Genomic DNA, 17,321 nt, shown 5'->3' with positions numbered 1-17,321 from the left:
TTGGATTTCAGGATCCAGTAATATTTCCTGTCACCTAGTTCTCCTATGGGATTAGGGGAAAGCCTCAGAAGCGACCAGCACTGCCCCACCAACCCCTGATACTCTACAGAACTCCTGGGAGAGATTAGCAGCCTGGCAGCTGGTTGGTTGTTGATCTCTTTTGTAGATCATGGAAGACAACTCACCTATCTTGACTTCTGAATATGTCACAGTGGGTGGCTTTTTAATGTGTTTTTAGTTGAAAAAAAGATCCACTAAGAAACTAGAGTTTCAGATACAGTTCACTATCGTTTGATGTCCAGTCTGATCTCTCAGTGAAGCCTCAAACCTTTCAAAATGAGAAAGACCTGCCTAAAGAGGCCTACTGAACTCAGCTTCAGCTATATCATTTACAGCAGACATAACAGTTCAATGATTTGATATAATGTTTTGTCAGCCGCATATCACAGGCTGTAGATTTGCTTGGGAAAATGGAAACGTGAAGCCCGAGCGAGGGTGGTGTAGCTGGCACACAGGATAACGGCAGCGATGATGCCCTGGAACGAGCTCCACTGAGCGCAGCGCAGGGCCGGCAGGGAGAGCAAGCGCACCTGGGCCCTTAGCACGTGCCAGAGCCCGTGCGGGCACACTGTCCCTGCAGACTCGCTGGTTCATGGAGAAGTCATGAGATATGTCAGGACAGACATTGCAGTGTGCAGCGTAACACGTCGGGGATTGCCACCTCTGCACATTCCTTAGGGCTCACAAATACACTCTGTGCAATAGCTTAGTGTTTTTAGCTTCTTCCACTTAATGTGGTAACTTTTTAAGAGATTATACAGTTCATTAGCCACTCTACTTCCAGTCTGGTCAGGAGAAAGTGTACAGAAGAGAAGAGAAGAGAGGAAAAAGAAAACCAAATAAAAAGAAAAGCTTTGTGTAGGAAATATATCCCATGGAGTTCATTGCTTAAGCCAAATACAATTTAGTATTATTAGTCAGCTTCTTACAATGAACCTGTCACGCAAAGAAAGCATTGCACCATTACTTTGCTAATGAAGAATAGAAATTTTGACACCAGGCTTCAGTTCCTCTGCGAGTAACATCTAATACTAGGTGCCAACGTGATGATAGTTCATCCCTGCTATGCACCAGCCTTCTGACACTTATGGGACTTACTGCTGCTCTAAGCTAATGACACCGAGTGGACTCTTCCACACCAGGAGGTCTCTCAGATTGCTCCCAAAGGGTTCACAAATGCTAAGAGCAAGTTCATACGTGCTATGCAGTAGTCCTAATGCAATTATGTCTAAAGGGCTTGCTCCCCCAATGCTAGAACCCTTTAAAAAAAAAAAAAAATCAGAGCACATAATCTAGTGTTTATTTAAAACTCCAGTGAACGCTTAAATCTTTCAGCGCTGACACATGGCATGCACATGGGGTTAAGTGCAAGATAATGCAATACAAAATCACAAAAGTGCTACCAAATTAGCACATCTACGCCCCACATTGACTTTACTTTCAAGTGCTGCAAACAGCAGGTTTTAGAGTCTACTAATATCGAGAATTTTTCAAATATACAGTCTACTGTAGAAAGCACCACAAAACCTCAGACTTACTCCATTCAAAATTTTACAGTACTTGGAACACAAACTTTGGCTTTTCCATGACCTGTCTCCTCACACACTGTTTTAAATATTTGCTCAAGTTTCAGCAAGGCCAGATAAGAGATGAAAGCACAATGAAGCAAGAACTCAAGGAAAAAAAAAAAAGTCAAGCTGCTGTTCAGAAAAATATTAACTCTGTGGCAACACTTAAAAAAAAACAAAACAAAACACCATCTGTTTCACAGTGACTGGCAAAAAACATAACCACACCTCCCTCATAGGTGTTCCCTTACCTTAAGGCCAACAGTTTGCCCATGCATTCCTGTTGTCCATGCAAAGGCACCTGGTAGGTGTGACTGTCGCTACAACAATAATCATTCTCTCAGAAAATTCTGTAAGTCAATTCAGAGCAAAGACCTCTAGATACCTGAGAGCAGTTTACTTGTGAAAATGCACGTCTTTGCTTTTATTACGGGACTCGGGGCACAGCACTCTGATAGCTTTGAGAAATGCTTTTCCCAATTCTGCTTTTTAAGTCAGCATGCAACATAGCATTTATGTTAATTAGCATGAGCCTTAAATCCTCTCTCTCTCTCTTTGTTTAATATGTGACAATTTGCATTTCAGCTTTTAAAGAACAATTTAGAATAATGCATTTTGATTAGTTGGTTGCAGCACCCTTCTCGGATTTGAATTAAGCAAAATTGGAAGTGGTAAACGTTTCACAGGTACATAAGAAAACTTTAGCATTCTTAAATGGATATTACAAAAACTTTCTAACCTTGATTTTGGAGTACCTTACCCAATACACCTAGTGTGATCCAGTTTTAGGAGAGCACCCAACCAAGCTTGAATTCAGAGAAGGGCCGTGGCAAATTAACCCCCCGCGGGAGCCCCGGCTGCGCCCAGCAGCTGGGCACGTTTACACCACGCTCCTTCCTTCTGCTTTACTCTTCGGGGCTGCAGGAGAGGAAAGGAAACCTCCAGATCTTCTCTTCCTGGGTTTGTCCTTGCCCTGAGGACTTCAGAGCTGATTTTAGGAAGAAATGCTAAAGCAGCATTTGTCCTCTCCTTGTTCGCGGGCGGCGGCCGGGGGGTGGGGGGGGGGGGGCCGCGAAAAAACCCGCCTAGTGCTCCCACCTCCAGGGGACACGGTTGTGGGAGCGGTGGCTTTCTGCTGCCCCCGGGCACCGCCTACGCGAGCCGTCCTCCCCGTGTCCTCCGCTTCGCCCGGCGCCCCGGCAGCCGCAGTATTTTTAATTTTATTTTTAGCTCTGCCGGCGCCCGCCCGCAGCCCCCGCAGCCCCGCGCGCGCCGAAGGAGCGCGCCCCCCCGCGCCGCGACCTGAAGGCAGCAAAGAGTTGCTGCGCGGCCCGCGGCGCGCCAGCCTGGCTTTCCTTCCTGCCCGCCAAGCTGGAAAAGGAAAGAAATCCCACCTCCCCCCCCGCCCCCGCTTGGCTTGCTCGGCCGCCCCGAGGCTCCCGCAGCCGCCCTCGCCCCTCGGCGCTCAGCGGCTGAGAGAGCGGAGCGCGGCCACCCCGACCCCCCCGGGGCTTCGCTGCGCCTCGGGGCGCTACTTACGCTCCTGCCCGCCTTGCGGCCCGCCTCGAGCAGCGGCACCAGGTTGGCGGCCGCGGGCGGCCCCGGCCCCGCCGCCCGCTCCATGCCGCCGCCGCCGGCGCACGCGTGCGCGGGGGCGGGCGGGCATCTCCGCTGGGCAGCGCGCAGAAGGCGCGGGGCGGCGCGGCCGGGCCGGGGCCGGCGCCCGGCCTCCGCGAGGGGCACTTGTTGCCTGCTTTACACTACTCCGAGGGCTGCGCGCACAGCTCGGGTTAGGAAACGGAGCTCGTCTGCAAGCGTGCTTATACATAACTCAAACACACGTGGGTGCCCGGGGCTGAGCGCGTGGGCTCCTGGCAGGCCTGCTCCCTCAGCAGGGATTTCCAGAGCAGTGCAACCCTCAGGCGTTGGGGGTTCGTTATAGCCCTAGCAGCGGCGCCCAGCAGAGGCCACAGGACGGCAGGTTGCCTGGGTTCTCTGCAGGTGCCGTCTGCAAGCCCATAGTGACTTTTTTTTCCCTCCTTGCTTAGCATCTGGCCTGAGGATTTTCCCAGGTTGCAGGAGGTGGAAGCGGAAGGTGCTACCAGACTCGTAGCCAGCTTGAAACCCACTGCTGATTGAAATGTTAACCACAAGGCACGTAGTTGTTTCCAGAGCCTGAGGAGGTTGAGGTTTGACACACCACACTACCATTGTATAACAGATTAGATGCGTCACCTGAGGAAGGAAAAAAAAGCTTTCGGCTGTTACCTTTGAAGGTGCCTGTTTGTAAACCTGGGAATTTTGAATTGATAAGGTTTAAACTACCCCTTCTAGTCAACAATGACTCAGGTGAGTGTTAAGTGCATCTGGGAACTCTCGCTAAACGGCTGCAGTTGGTGTTGGTGTAAATCTGTGCTGTTTCTGCTTTCGACATGCGGTATACCTCTCAGCTACCTAAGAGCTCTCACAGACACGCACTAAGTAATGCCATAAAGCACGGCAAGTTTGAACATAGCTTATCACGCAAAAAAGTTTGAAATGTCCTTGGCCCAGATCAAGTTAAGCAATTTGAATAGAAAGCCAGATGCTAGTCATTACCATGTAAAATTAGTCTACATAGTGAGAAATATCAGCATAGATACGCGATCATATCATCGTTTATAATTGCTTTGAATGGTCATAAGCAATAGAAGAGTCAAGCTAGGAAAATCAAGCTCTGAAAGAGGTGGAGTGTGTTTGGTAGAGAAGACGACACCTATATTTTGAGTCCGTTTTAAAATACCACACTGCAAGCAGTTCATTGCAGTTCACACTCAAATACAAACCATATGGCTGTGTTTGATTAAGGCATACATAATTTATCACCTTAATACTCATATTTTTTTGACCTTTTACAATCACTTACTATAGGAAGAGTTACAGAAGCTAAAAACATGTTACTCTACACCTGTCTAACTTTAATCCTGACAGCTTTCCTTTACTCAAATCTCCACGTTCCCACGGAAAGAGGTATCAGTTTGCTCTCCTCTTACATGTCAGAGCCAAGTGCGGGGGGGAGAACACGTGGCTTTGCAGGTTCTTGCAGAACAATGGTGTCAGACACAAAGCCAAAGGGTTTTGGATTTTTTTTTTCTGTCCACAGAGTATAACCTACCAGACTTTCCTTTTGAAAGCACATAAATTCTTGACTAAAATGTTGCTGCTGACCTCAATGATAGAGTCTCTCCCATAAAAGGGAGGCTTTAAATCACACTTCGTCCCAGACTAGTTTGCCTACAGGCAGCAGGTTTTTGGCTAGTTCAAGAACTGACGTACATATAAAGAGAGACACAAAGCGAGCTTAGAGGCCTGTGGTGCAGATATACAGTAAGACAGGCTATTAGCAGTTCAAGTACCAAAAGGGGAGAGGAAATAGCAGTATTCCTGTGTTTATGAAGCCAGAAACTGAACCGGTGTCTGCTAGTAATCCTGCAGGTTCCAAATAGTTATTTTCTGTCTCTAGTCCCCAGATGGCAAATAAACGTGTTGACAGAAAATGTGGGGAAACCACTCACCATTTTTTTCTTCATCACCTTATTTTCTTCCATCTTATCATTGCTTTTCTGTTTGTTCTCCATTCTATCACCTTGTTAGTTAGCAGCTGAGGAGGAAAAGAGAGAAAGTTGTGGCAGCATTTGGCTGAGACATTTTTCTTTTCTTTTAATAAAACTGTAAGACTGACCTGAGAAGCACTTGAAAAAGCCTGAGAGGAATCTAGCTACTGCATTCGAAAGTCTGGCCCTCATTCAGGAAGGCATCCTTATTCATGGCAGCAAACTGAGTGAAGTAAAAAGCAACTGAAAAAAACACATGCTGAGTATGTTTAAGTAGTCTCCTCAGAGGACTACATGCTCTTTGGAGCAGTCATAGTAGCTCCTAGCACAACGCAAAGTAGCGAATGAAGGGAAAAAGCTATGGTATCGGGTCCTTCAGTGAGCATACTTCTTGTGTTGGAATGGGATAAAATGCTGAAACTGCTCAGAGATCCTATCCAGAATGTGAACAGTAGACCCACTGCCACTCCAAAAGGAATTTAGATAGTCATGTGGAACTATACTACTATGGCTGAGTTGCGGCCAAGGCATTTGGATTAATTGCTGGTGCATTTCCACTGAAAGCTGCAGGGACTCTCGCCTTCTTATGCTGTACCAAGGCATTGGATGAACATGTTTGCAAAAGAAGAGTCCATTTACTTACTCTTCTGTCAAGAAAATTCTTGACCGGTCACCACCACACATGCTCTAATAGTGCTGAAAGACATTTTAGTCATCAGTTAATAAGAAACTAAACTGATAGCTGGCATTTCAGACAAGATGGATTATCCAGGATTTATACTATGCTTTATTGTACGATCTCGGGCAGTTCACTAGTCTGTTCAGTTCGTTTGGAATATGGATTACTGGGTTCTTCTGTCTCAACATCTTGAGGACAGCATGATCTTTGCTTGCTCGGACACTATGGTAACAAGACGATATAAATGGCAACGATAGATCCAGTCTCAAACACAAGATATCTTGTAGATAAGAGTCTACAAAATAGTGAGCTACAATATATATGGACCATTTAGCCAACGAGCAAGTTAGGGTGGAAGTCCGTAGAGGCCCACACACCTGCGAGAGGTGTTTCTAAGAAGGGATCCTGTCCCATAGAAGAACTGCTATGGGCAGTAACTGGGCCATCTCTTCAGATGGTTTCAAGAACTCAAGTTCACTTTAGATTACAAGAAAGGGGAGAGGTGATAGCATCCTACAGGCCCTAAAGCCAGAAAAATAACGATTCTCCCTCTCCACCTCCCGTTAAAGTCAATACTGAAAACCTGCAAACAACTCCTTTCCCTCTGCTGCAAAGGGCTTTAGTCAACTCCTGCTAAACCGCTCTTCGAAAAGAGCTTTCAAGGCAAAAACATTTCACTTTATCAGAGATATTCTTAAACAGTTGTGCTGTCCCGTGCTGTGTTTAACAACTATGTTAAAAATAATCTGTTGGACTAGCTCACTGTAGCACCCACACGCTATGCAATATTTCATATTTAGGGCAAATAATTCAATTAATGAAACGTTACGCTTCTAATGGATCATCATCAAACAGCAATTTAAGAGCTTACAGGACAAACAGTGTTTGGGGCATAGTGCTGAAACAGAAACAGCGTAGCCTTAGTCAGAAACAAGGTGTTTAAAGAGAAACAAATTAACCTGAAAGCTAAGCCACTAGCAAAGAGAACTTGTCTCTCCCGTCCCTCACCACATATCTTTTTAAATGGTTGAATCTTCCTCTTGGTCTCTGAGCAGTCTTTAAATAATCTTTTATAATTTGTCTGTTTTGCCTGGAAAGTTTAATTGCTAACAGTGCACCACCTGCAGAAGTGTTCAGATCAAACTGTCCCTTCTATGTTTCAGGTAACTCTGGTTTCACAGCTTTTTAAATCCATATAATTGACTGCTGAAAAAAGAATGTTACCACATCTGGGACAGACATCCAGTATGATGCAGAAAACAAGAATCCTATTATTTATCTGTTATCATGGGAGATTAGATCTGCCCACTCCCTAACTTGTGCAGTGAATCAAGAGGCAGCCATGAAGCAAGAAAGGTTCATGCAAATCAGGTCAGGGGCACCTTCCAGTTGAGCATTATAGACTTAAAGTTTGCTTACCTACTTAAGCAGAAGTTTATCTAAGAACATATAGGTTGAGTTCATTAGTGGGAGACATAATCCAGCCAGTTCTGAACTTGTATCGAACATTCAGCATTTGCTGAATGACCATAAGTCAGTCAGCTGGAGTGAAAACAAAAGCTATCAGAAAGCTAACCGGTTCACAAAGAGCAAAGAGCAAATATTTAAAACTCAGATTTTAAATAGCCATATTTGCTATATTAAATGGTAAAATTGCCAAGATGACCACCACGGGAACACTCAGAAAGATTGAGTTAGAGGCTGCAGTTAAGAAATTCCCCAAAACGAGGGTTAAAAAAAAAAGCCAAAATATCTGAAATAGCACAATTGTTGCTGTAGGTCAGCCTGAACACGAGGCGCTATTTGGCCCCGTAGCCAGTGGGAGCCCTTTTTGCCATCTTTCTTGTTCAGGTGGGTACAGCCTTGCACCGAACCACCAGTCACTCCTCCAAGAGCAATGGAGGAGGAACATAAGCAAGCCTCAGGCCATTTATGTGCAATTTAGAAGGTTTTAAGGACAAAAATTCCTCATGATGGGCATACATACGACTGCCATGTCCGTCTCCAATGCACAAATATATTGCCTCTGTTAAGAGATTATGTCTGTGTCAACATTGCAGTAGTATGCACAGGGGAAATGTCCAGAATAGTCCGAAGAGCAGCTTCCAGCTGACAAAAAATCACTTGTAATTACAAACCAACACAGTCTCTCAGGGTTTGTACGGGACTGCTTGACACTCCTCAGACTAAGCCTTTTTGAGGTGTAACATATAGTAGTTTGATTTCTTTTAAAAACGGAGAAAAGAAACACTCCGGGAGACAACACTGGAAAGGTGTGTGAATTGCAAAGCTTTGGAAAAAAACATTGATATCAAAATAACCCAAATAGACCTGGTAAAGCGTCATGGTAGACTAACATCTAATAATTAGATGTCACTCAGCAAAGATCTCATTTTAGTGACAGTGATTTTCCCTTCTCTCCTCACCCTTTCTCTAATTTGAGAAGGCAAAATCATCCAACTTGAGTACTTCAGTTTCCTGTACATCATACAGCAAAGAGGTAGGCATTTCAGAAAATCTTTTTATCATTTTAACTCAGTACTAAAACTCTAGTAAAACAGGGTGGCGAAGAAAAGTTTTGAGTCTTACTCCTATCCCCAGCTTGTGTGTCTAGAGCTACTGCTGCTGCCTTCTGCTCAGCTCACAGGCAAAATCCTCTTGGCTGAGCCTTTCAGAAGGGGAGTCACCTACGATGAAATGGGCTCAGTACTTCCCTGCACTTCTAGCCAGATGCTGCTGTCACTAGTCTACAGAATGTACTTAAATGAATGTATTTCTTTATCTGCTACTGTAAATCACACACACACAAAAGAAATCTACCCTAGATTAATGAAAAGGTTAGTTTTTTAGAGCATCCAGCTTGAAGACCAAATTTAAAGTTTTTTGTTACCCAGATTAGAAACACTTCACATATAAGAGCCTGATAAATGACATAACTATCTGGCTAAAATACGTCTTCTTGAATTCCATCATGAACTGAAGGTGTTATTTTCTACCCAAGTACTTCTGTTAAACTGCATGTATTCTAGTCCAAGTAAGACTCTGCAAGTCAATGCTTCTTATATTGTTTGTGGAAAACACCAAACAGTCCCCATAGTAAAGTATCACTTCTGGAGTCAGCTATTGCAGGACCTTAATTTAACACAGAGTATTTCTGTACTACTGGGCCATTTAAGCGAAAGCCGGTCTCCAGTATCAACGCTGTAGACACCCCAGCTCCTGGAAACACCTGCTCTCTTGAGTAATCAATTGATACAGTGTTACAATTTGTAAATGTCTCTCTTCCTCTATCTGTAACATCAATCCTAAAGTGTTTTTACAAGACGATCAGTTTTGTGTATCTCGATTTCAGTATTTCATACAGTTCACAATCTGATCTTTTCTACTGAGATGGGGAAAGATTCTATTACAATTCTTTTTTTTTGTTTAATATATAAACTGGGGAAAAACTGAAGCAGTTTTCCATAGACATCTATAAATAAGGAGAGGAAAACATATCAGAGTTAAAAGCTGTTTACTAAGAAGCTGAGTACTTACCTGACTAGCATGAGAAATTATTTGTTCACAGGTACGAGTTTCACAAAATTGATTTACCCTAGGATAAATCTATATCTCCTTTCCCGATTCAAATCCTCAAGGATGTTGCCAAGTTTGCAAAGCTGGTTCAAACTATCAACTCCAACTTCTAAGCATTACTCACCACTTATCCAAAGTGCTCTTCACTTTCAGGGTTCTCTGAAATTCAGTACAGGTCAGAAGCAATTTTAGGACAGGTACAGCAGCCCTCTTCTCTGAAACTGGGATGGTTAAATCATTAAAATACACTTAGTGCCAATTTTAGCTCTTTTATATATTTTCAGGAGTAATTAATAATTAACAGTAATGGCTAATAATTGTAAGATACGTCAGCCAAAATTCATGTAATGTATTTTTTCTACACAATAGAAAACACACTGGCTTGTACGGCTACAATACCTTAAAATAAGTCTGTTTCAGTTGTTGCACAACTTGAAAAAGCTTTCCTTCCCACATTCAAGTCAATAGACATTTGAAATGCAAGTGCCTAAGGCTAAGAATTACATTCATATACTCTTACCTGAATACAAACGACCAAGTTAAACAACACCCACAGCATTCCATGTGCTGTAAATGGTTTTTAATAATGATGTGTTGGCCCAATACTCTTAAATATGAGACACTGCATAGTACTTGTTAGGAGTCACCCATTTACAATGTTTTGAAAGATTGCAACAAGACATCTGTACAGTTACAAAAATCACATTAGCTCTTAGACAGATTTAACTTGGCTTCTGGCTTTACACCATGGAGAGGAACTCCATATCAGTATCAGTTTAAGTGCTAAAGAAAACATGGGTCAGGACAAGGGTGGAACGGTCCTAACTTTGCTTTTGCTATCAGTTTCTTATATCCTGAATCTAAATAGGGATAAGCACAGTATAGGTATGAAAATATTTTCTCCATTTTTATTTGCCCTGCTGATATGCATATTGCTTACTCTGAAAATCCAGTCATTGTTAGGCTCATCAGGATTTCCTTAAGGACCTTGATAGCTAGTTTAATTGGATTACCTATATACCTGCAGATGTTAACCCATCCAGGGTGCATTAGGTAAAGTGGCAGCTGTACAGAGGTCAACCAGCAGAAATTCCAAACTCTAGGTGGGATTTGGGTGGCATTTATTGAGCCTGTGGTGTTCAGTTTATATTTCAAGTTATGATTGTTCTGGCAGTTCCCACAGGTCACTCTTGAGCCTGTTACATAAATCTCAACTAAGTTGACAAAGGCATGGCGTTCTCAGAAGTTATTCCCGTCAAATCTGCCTCAACAAAACATGGGCATCTTTCTCCAGCTACAAGACACTAGTTAATAAAAGGATCACTTTTGGGAACAGGAAAGAAACTCTTCATAAGATTCCTTAGCATATTTCACCTAAAAGTGTCACTAAAAATTATTGGCAGCCAAGATCCTAAAAGTAACAAGATAAAGTCTTTCTTTCTGTACCTTAGTCTTCTGTAACACAAGTCTTACAGTGATTTTGAGCTGTCCAGGAAGGAGGAGTGAGAAGTTCTCTCTTCACTCTCTGGAGTGAGAGTGAGGGAGCAAACAGGTCAGATTCAAAGGATCTTGTATCTCAGATTCAAGTGATAGGTGATACCAGGGCTACAAATATTTAATTCACATTTTAATGTAAATGTAAAATGTAAACAATCTACTTTTTAACTAAAGTCTTCACAATCTTTAAGCTAATCCAAACTGATCAGATAGTGCCAGTTTAGCAATGTGAAGACAAGAGGTAGTAGCTCTTAGTAGCATCCATCATTTGTGGGAAGCATTTGTTGCTCAGCATGTCCCATGATTAGCATAAGGACAGTAAAATAAGCAGTATAAGGCTATCAAACTGTCATTATTACATTGAAAAAAATTATAGGTGATTGTATAAGCACTGAAAGAAGTGTCAGTTCAGAAAGTATGGCTTTGGCTATTACTGGAGAGCAGCTGACTCCATGCTAGAACTAATCCTTTCAGACTAAACAAAACTACCTCCAAGATCCAAGTTTTCCCAAGTTTTAGAGTCAAGTTTATGAACCTGGCCTGTATCAAGCTGAGTAAAAATACAAAGAAACCATCTCAAGGACAAGTTACGCAATCATAACCGAGAAACAGGACAAACAAAGCAAGAATAACTTTGTCAGATACCACATAAGAAAGAAGCAAAGATTTTTTAAATGAAATTATCAACAGAACAGAAAGAACAGGACAATCTTTACAAGCAAGCCTAATTTGAAAGCTTGCCAGATGAATATTAAAATAGAAAGCAACAACATTTTAATATTAGTTTTGGGATTGATTTTTTTGTTGGTATAAAGTTAGAATTAGAAATACAGGGGTAAACGGGGTAACTGGAGAGTCTGGCATATCTGTAGCTGTATGCGAATGCTCGTTTGCACTTAGAGATGTGGTTGGTTTCCATGCAGGCAGGCCCCTTTCAGTCTCATCTGTGAAATTTGGTCTCAAACTGGTAACTTCGGTTAGTTTAGTTTAATTTTTACAGTTTAGTTTTGAGCCTAGTTCCATAAGGAAGTAAAGCATGCACGTAAGCAATTTCCTAGTGAAAGTGAAGACATGCAGCTTCTTTCTGAGTCAAACTGCAAAACTGAAACTGGATATCTTTCATAACTGCAAGTTCTTCATAGGAACGTGATGTTTTTCTACACTGGTAAAACTACAGGTTTGAAAAAAAAAGCCAGGACACCATTTTTAGTTACTAATCTATGTCTTTGCAGATTAGAAGTATAAGAGTTCCCAATACACAGGATTCCGTACAAGCAGAGCTTGCTCTTGCAGTCTATTTTAACAATATAGAATATGTTTCTATGTTCATTATGAAGGATTTAACAGATGAGAAAAAAACAGAATGAAAGTATTGAATACTTGAAAAATCATTTCTTACTGATTATTACATAATACTGCCTTAGTCAGCTACAGCTTGCAGAGTATTTCTCAGTTCTTTGGAAGAAAAAAAGTGGTTAATAATTAGCCTTTGCTATGCTATGCCATTAGTGTTGTTTTAACCATTTTCCTCTGAGCTATACATGCGAGTCTGGTATGTCATCATCTAGGAAAAATCTTATCAATTATGAGTTTAATGTTATCACTACATTAAGATTACTTCTAGGGTTACCTCCCATGTAGATTAATGCTAGTTAAATCTTTGCCAGTTTATATACAGTGAAGTCAGCCTAGCATCCACTTGCCATTAAGTAACTGTTGAATTAAATATTGACAAGTAGAAGCTTTTACCTTGTAAGGTCATGCCCTAAGTTAGGACCTGAGCTGCTCCTGGATATGTAGGAGCTTTCCAGGTGGGAGACAAACACCCTTAAAGTAACTCTTATTTTAAAGAAGGATTATGCCCCAAATAAAGCCTTTGCAGGATGGGAATCTTTGGGCTCATTCCTGAAGCAGGAAGAGTACCCATCATCTAGGGATTTGTGACTGAATGTTGGAGAATGCTTTCAAAATTCCTATTGCTGAAATATTAGAGCAGTTTATGTTGTCTTTATTAATCATAGTGCTGTAAGCGAGGAAACCGCTACTCACCAGGGTACCAAGGGCTTGAGCCTGCCTTCCTTCTCTGTGCAGTAGGAACTTCTTGCTTCCAGCAAGCAGATACACCCTGATGGATTAATTCTTCACACATCTTTGCCTGAAGTTGCATTATAGGCACCAAGAACACGTACAGGAAATTGCTAGAGGAATAGGCTTTCCAGCCAGTAAACTTATCACACTTAGAAACTTTTTCATACTCCTTTTGATGTTTTCAGAGAAGAACCAGGAATGTCTCTGGAAGATCGCTTTCACAGCAGGCTCAATCACAAATCTGAAGCTCCATATTCTAACTTACAAAAGGGATCATCCTAGTTGATATGATGGTGCCTTATACGATCTAAAGGGAAAACCAGCGTATGGTTTCCTTCTAGCCTTTAGGTCACTCTCAACTTCTGCGGAGGGGGAAGTAAAATGAAATGCCTTTGCATGTACTGTATTCTCAGTGAGTGCCTAGCTTGCTTACAGCCTGAGTTTGAGCACTCAGACTCCAGCCCCCTGGGAGCACGGGGCGGCCCGGCGAGCCCAGAGTCCAAGCATTCCACGCAATGTGAATACGCCTAAAAAGGAGGCAGAGCAAGCCCAGAGTAGAAGTATCTACTCATGTTGCTTTCATGCGAAAGCCAGTCCTGAAAATGAAGCTACGAAAATAACCGAGCAGGTTGGGTAATGAGGAGGTTGGGAAGATCTGTTTTACATAGCCCCAGATCTCAGCTTTGCTTCACGCTGCCAGACCCTTCTAGCCTGTCTAGCTGTAGTTTTTGATCTGATACCTAGTTTTTCCTTATTTATTTAGAAACTAAAAAAAAAAAAATCCAAGAGGTATTTATGTAACAAATTATTCTCTCTACAGATTCATGAAGTCTAGTAAGCTGCAGCTGGTAAGTGGCAGCTCACCATTTGTTCTCTTGAATGCTAAGAGATATTGCCAAGTTTTCCTCTCTAAAAGCAGGTAAAGATAATGTGTTGTACAAATTGGCTTTAAAGGGTCATTACCTTTATCTGTATAAGTAAAGTTTCATACGTAAATATGGTAAAATTCAGCATATTATGAACAATGGTGGTTTTTTCCCTTTTCAAAGAATGAGAGAATGGAAAAAGAACTAGTGAGAAAGACCATCCCCTCCTTTCCCAAGTTGTACCTGTGTTTTCCAGAAGAATTTAAATGTATTTTGTCAGTGCTTTAAAAACATTACAGCAAATGTTTTGTCACACTCAGTAGGTTTCAATTACGTGAATGTAAAGATGTAAAAGCTCCCTTACGTTTCCATAAGGTTATGAATTACTGGAAATACTAATGGCTGAAGTACCTACTTTGCATTTCAAAAGGTATTAAGGTCAAAGTCTGTTAGTTGTTGCCATTTTCTGACAGTTCTTTGTGTCAGGGCCTTGAGCACATAACCCGTCCTGGGGGATGGGTGCCTGGGCTCAGGGCCAGTTCGGATTACAGTGCAGGCACCCAGCCTCGAAGAGGGCTGCCCTCGAGCAGCTCTGTGGGAGCTCAGCCCCACCACCTCTACTCCACAGCAGCTCCCAAGCCGAGCTTCTCACCCTTGGTCCTCACCTAAGCTAGGCTCTAGCCCTACCCACGCCTGGCCTTGTGCCCCGTCAGTCCAGACCTTAACCTTGATCTGCAGATTTGGCATTGTGGCTGAAACTCAGACCTGCCTCATCACTATGGGACTGTCTGTGATCGCGGCTCTTGGCTGAACGTGGCCACCACGAGCAGGCATCTTCTACTTGCCTTGCTCAGGTGCCCTGAGCTGTTGGTGAGGCCCCTGCCCTGCCGCCTTGCTGCCACCTCAGCTTGCAGCTCCTGGCCCTGGCAGAGCAGGCCATGTTCACTGTCCTCTGACACTCAGGCTCTTCAGACACCTCCCTGGATGCTGCTGGCCTCTGCCACCTCGATTACTGTGATCCTCAGTGCTTCCTTCCCTACTTCCAGGGCTGCCAAGCAACAGCAGCAGCTCATAATTAAAAATTAAGACCTGGAGCTGGACAAAATCAGTTTTAGGGGTAACACAGGGAACAAATAAATAAATAAAAAAAAAATCAAAAAAATTCCTAAAATGCACTATATATAGTATATTAATGTGTGACTTGGACTTGCAGATCAATATAGAGCAAAAGTGTAAAAGCAGGTGAGCAAACATAAGAATTACCCCAACTGAATCCTGGAGTAAGAAAGAAGAAAAAAGTCAGCATCATAATCTTCTTGATAAAGGACTTGAGATGCTGATGGCTCATCCTAGCACCCCTACCCTCACCCCCAGGGTGAAACCACCGGCCTGGGGACCCAGAGGAGCACGGGAAGGAGAAACACAACAATAGGAAAAGGGGTGGGAACGAAGAACTGTGCGTATAACAATTTTAACTGTATTAGTCTTTGTTTTTTCTGTAAGAATTAGATCTGGACTAACAGTGATTTGACTCTTAAGATTTCAGTTATACTAACAATTAAATTCTTGGCTTTATACACATAAGGCGTACTTCCTCTTTGCCCATAAACAGTATTTTGAGCACGAGAGTGCTTCCATTACATGGCTTTCTGCTCTGGAAACCAGTCATTTGAACTGTGATTAGTAGAAATGGAGATGGATAATATTACAAAAATTTATTATTTTAAATATATACTCATTATCTTTATTTACCAAAAGCAGAACTCTTCGGGCTGCTTAGTACCAGTAACAGCAGAAGGAATTCTCCATAAAAAACATTGTGTTTGCTCCGGTTACAATCAAACTGTAAATGATTTTTCCGTAGCTTTCTGTTGTTAGTGTTTTCCTCAAAATGGTAATGAACGCTTCTTGACCACTTAATTATTTAGGTGGTCTAATCATTTATAGAAATGACTATTTTAACAGGCTAGCACATTCTAGATTTGAAATTAAATGAATGTCACTGATTTCAGGTTAATAAGGTATTTTTGTACTCAGATAAGGTATTTTCATACTCAAAGTAAGGAATAAAAATACGTTGACAGAAGGTCCATTATTTTAGGTCCAAACTTTTCCTGTGAAGAGGAAGTATACTTCCTGGCAGGTGAATTTACATTGCTCCTCTGAGCAATAACCACATAAGGTTTATTGCATGTAAAGCCCATTTCTACAAACAGCGGAATGTTTCTCCTGCAGCGGAACTGAAGGTTGCTTTTGATTGTTAAGGAAGAGCTGCTCAACAGTTCAAATCCACCATACTATATTATTAAATGGCTCAATAAAATTTAATTCTGGTGCTCTCCCTGTAGTGTTGATTGTAACTTACTGGAAAAAACACAATTGTGCAAGTAAGAGGTAGAGGGAGGCAGGGGAGGGAAGGGTGGCCTACCCAAAGGCCATCGAAGCGATACACACTGCACTGCTGCAGGCACTGATTTCTGATGTTTAAGAATGCACCCTGAGTCTTTAGAGAAGATCCCTAAACCCCACAGGCAGATGTAATGCATATGGTTAATGGCTCTTAGCAAGTTCTTTCCCTTCCAAAGAGGGGATTGTCTACCCTGTAATTGTACAAACTTCAGAAAGTTGTACGCACTGCTTCTCAGCTAACATAAATGCACCATGCTATAAATCCTGCATAACACCTAAGCCTCTACAATACCTCCATATTTTCCATTTGTGTGGCTACTAACAGCTACCACATAAGACTCATTTCCATCTTTTCTGCTTAAGTCATTCTGCATGATCAAGCACTTCCAATGATAGCAACCATTCCCTGCAAAATGCTGTTGAGTCTTTTAACTGGCTTTATGTTTAGCCAGCACTTCTACAGTCGATCTCTGCTTGTGCACGTTCAGCAATCTACATACAGTAAGTCCATGGTATAAGCTAATATATGAAAAGAAAAAACACTAATGTGATAGGCAAGTCATTAACAGTAAGATTGTCAAGTTTTACTGCCAACAATATCAATTGACATATAATTATGACTAGATTAAATCCAAGTACAAAACTCATGCAATGTATTTGGAGAAATCTCAGAAGAACAGCATGTTACTGCATTTCACTTTGTTGTTAGTTCAAGGGGCATTACTTTCATATTAATGTGTACGTTAAGAAAACAATCTCAGAACAGGAACAGGAGCCTACAGATAGCAGCTACTAACCCATCCAGAAGTGCATGAAGCTATAGGCTTATCCCCCTAATACCAGCTGATATGTTTGAAGTACTAAATGCTTTGAAACTGTCATTAGATATCAGAGAAGACTTTCAGCATAATTTTAAAAGACCACTAGCCCTCTGTCAGATTGAAATAATTGCTAATTGCCTAGCAGAGGTTTGCTTATAGTTGCT

General features: G+C 42.1%; 1 protein-coding gene across 13 annotated transcripts in view; it reads right to left on the bottom strand.

Annotated features, from left to right (window-relative positions):
• SLC2A9 (solute carrier family 2 member 9) overlaps positions 1-17,321 on the bottom strand; it is a 146,651-nt gene that overhangs the window by 99,639 nt on the left and 29,691 nt on the right. For 3 of the 13 annotated variants that reach the window (XM_068943379.1, XM_068943380.1, XM_009686255.2), the window contains exons 2-3: positions 9,601-9,697; positions 5,183-5,268 (exon numbers count right to left, since the gene is read on the bottom strand). In XM_068943379.1, the coding sequence (XP_068799480.1) occupies positions 5,183-5,245 (63 nt within the window). In that variant the 5' untranslated portion in view covers positions 5,246-5,268; positions 9,601-9,697. Of the gene's footprint in view, positions 1-1,879; positions 1,922-2,367; positions 3,016-3,167; positions 3,273-5,182; positions 5,269-5,864; positions 5,885-9,600; positions 9,698-13,022; positions 13,044-17,321 lie in introns of those variants that run through there. The other 10 variants (XM_068943378.1, XM_068943381.1, XM_068943383.1 and 7 more) reach the window with 10 other exon arrangements.

The sequence above is a fragment of the Struthio camelus genome, chromosome 4 (assembly GCF_040807025.1).
Source record: "Struthio camelus isolate bStrCam1 chromosome 4, bStrCam1.hap1, whole genome shotgun sequence".
Classification (NCBI taxonomy): Eukaryota; Metazoa; Chordata; class Aves; order Struthioniformes; family Struthionidae; genus Struthio; species Struthio camelus.
The sequence above is the reverse complement of the archived record's forward strand: the minus strand, read 5'-3'. Positions and strand labels throughout refer to the sequence as shown.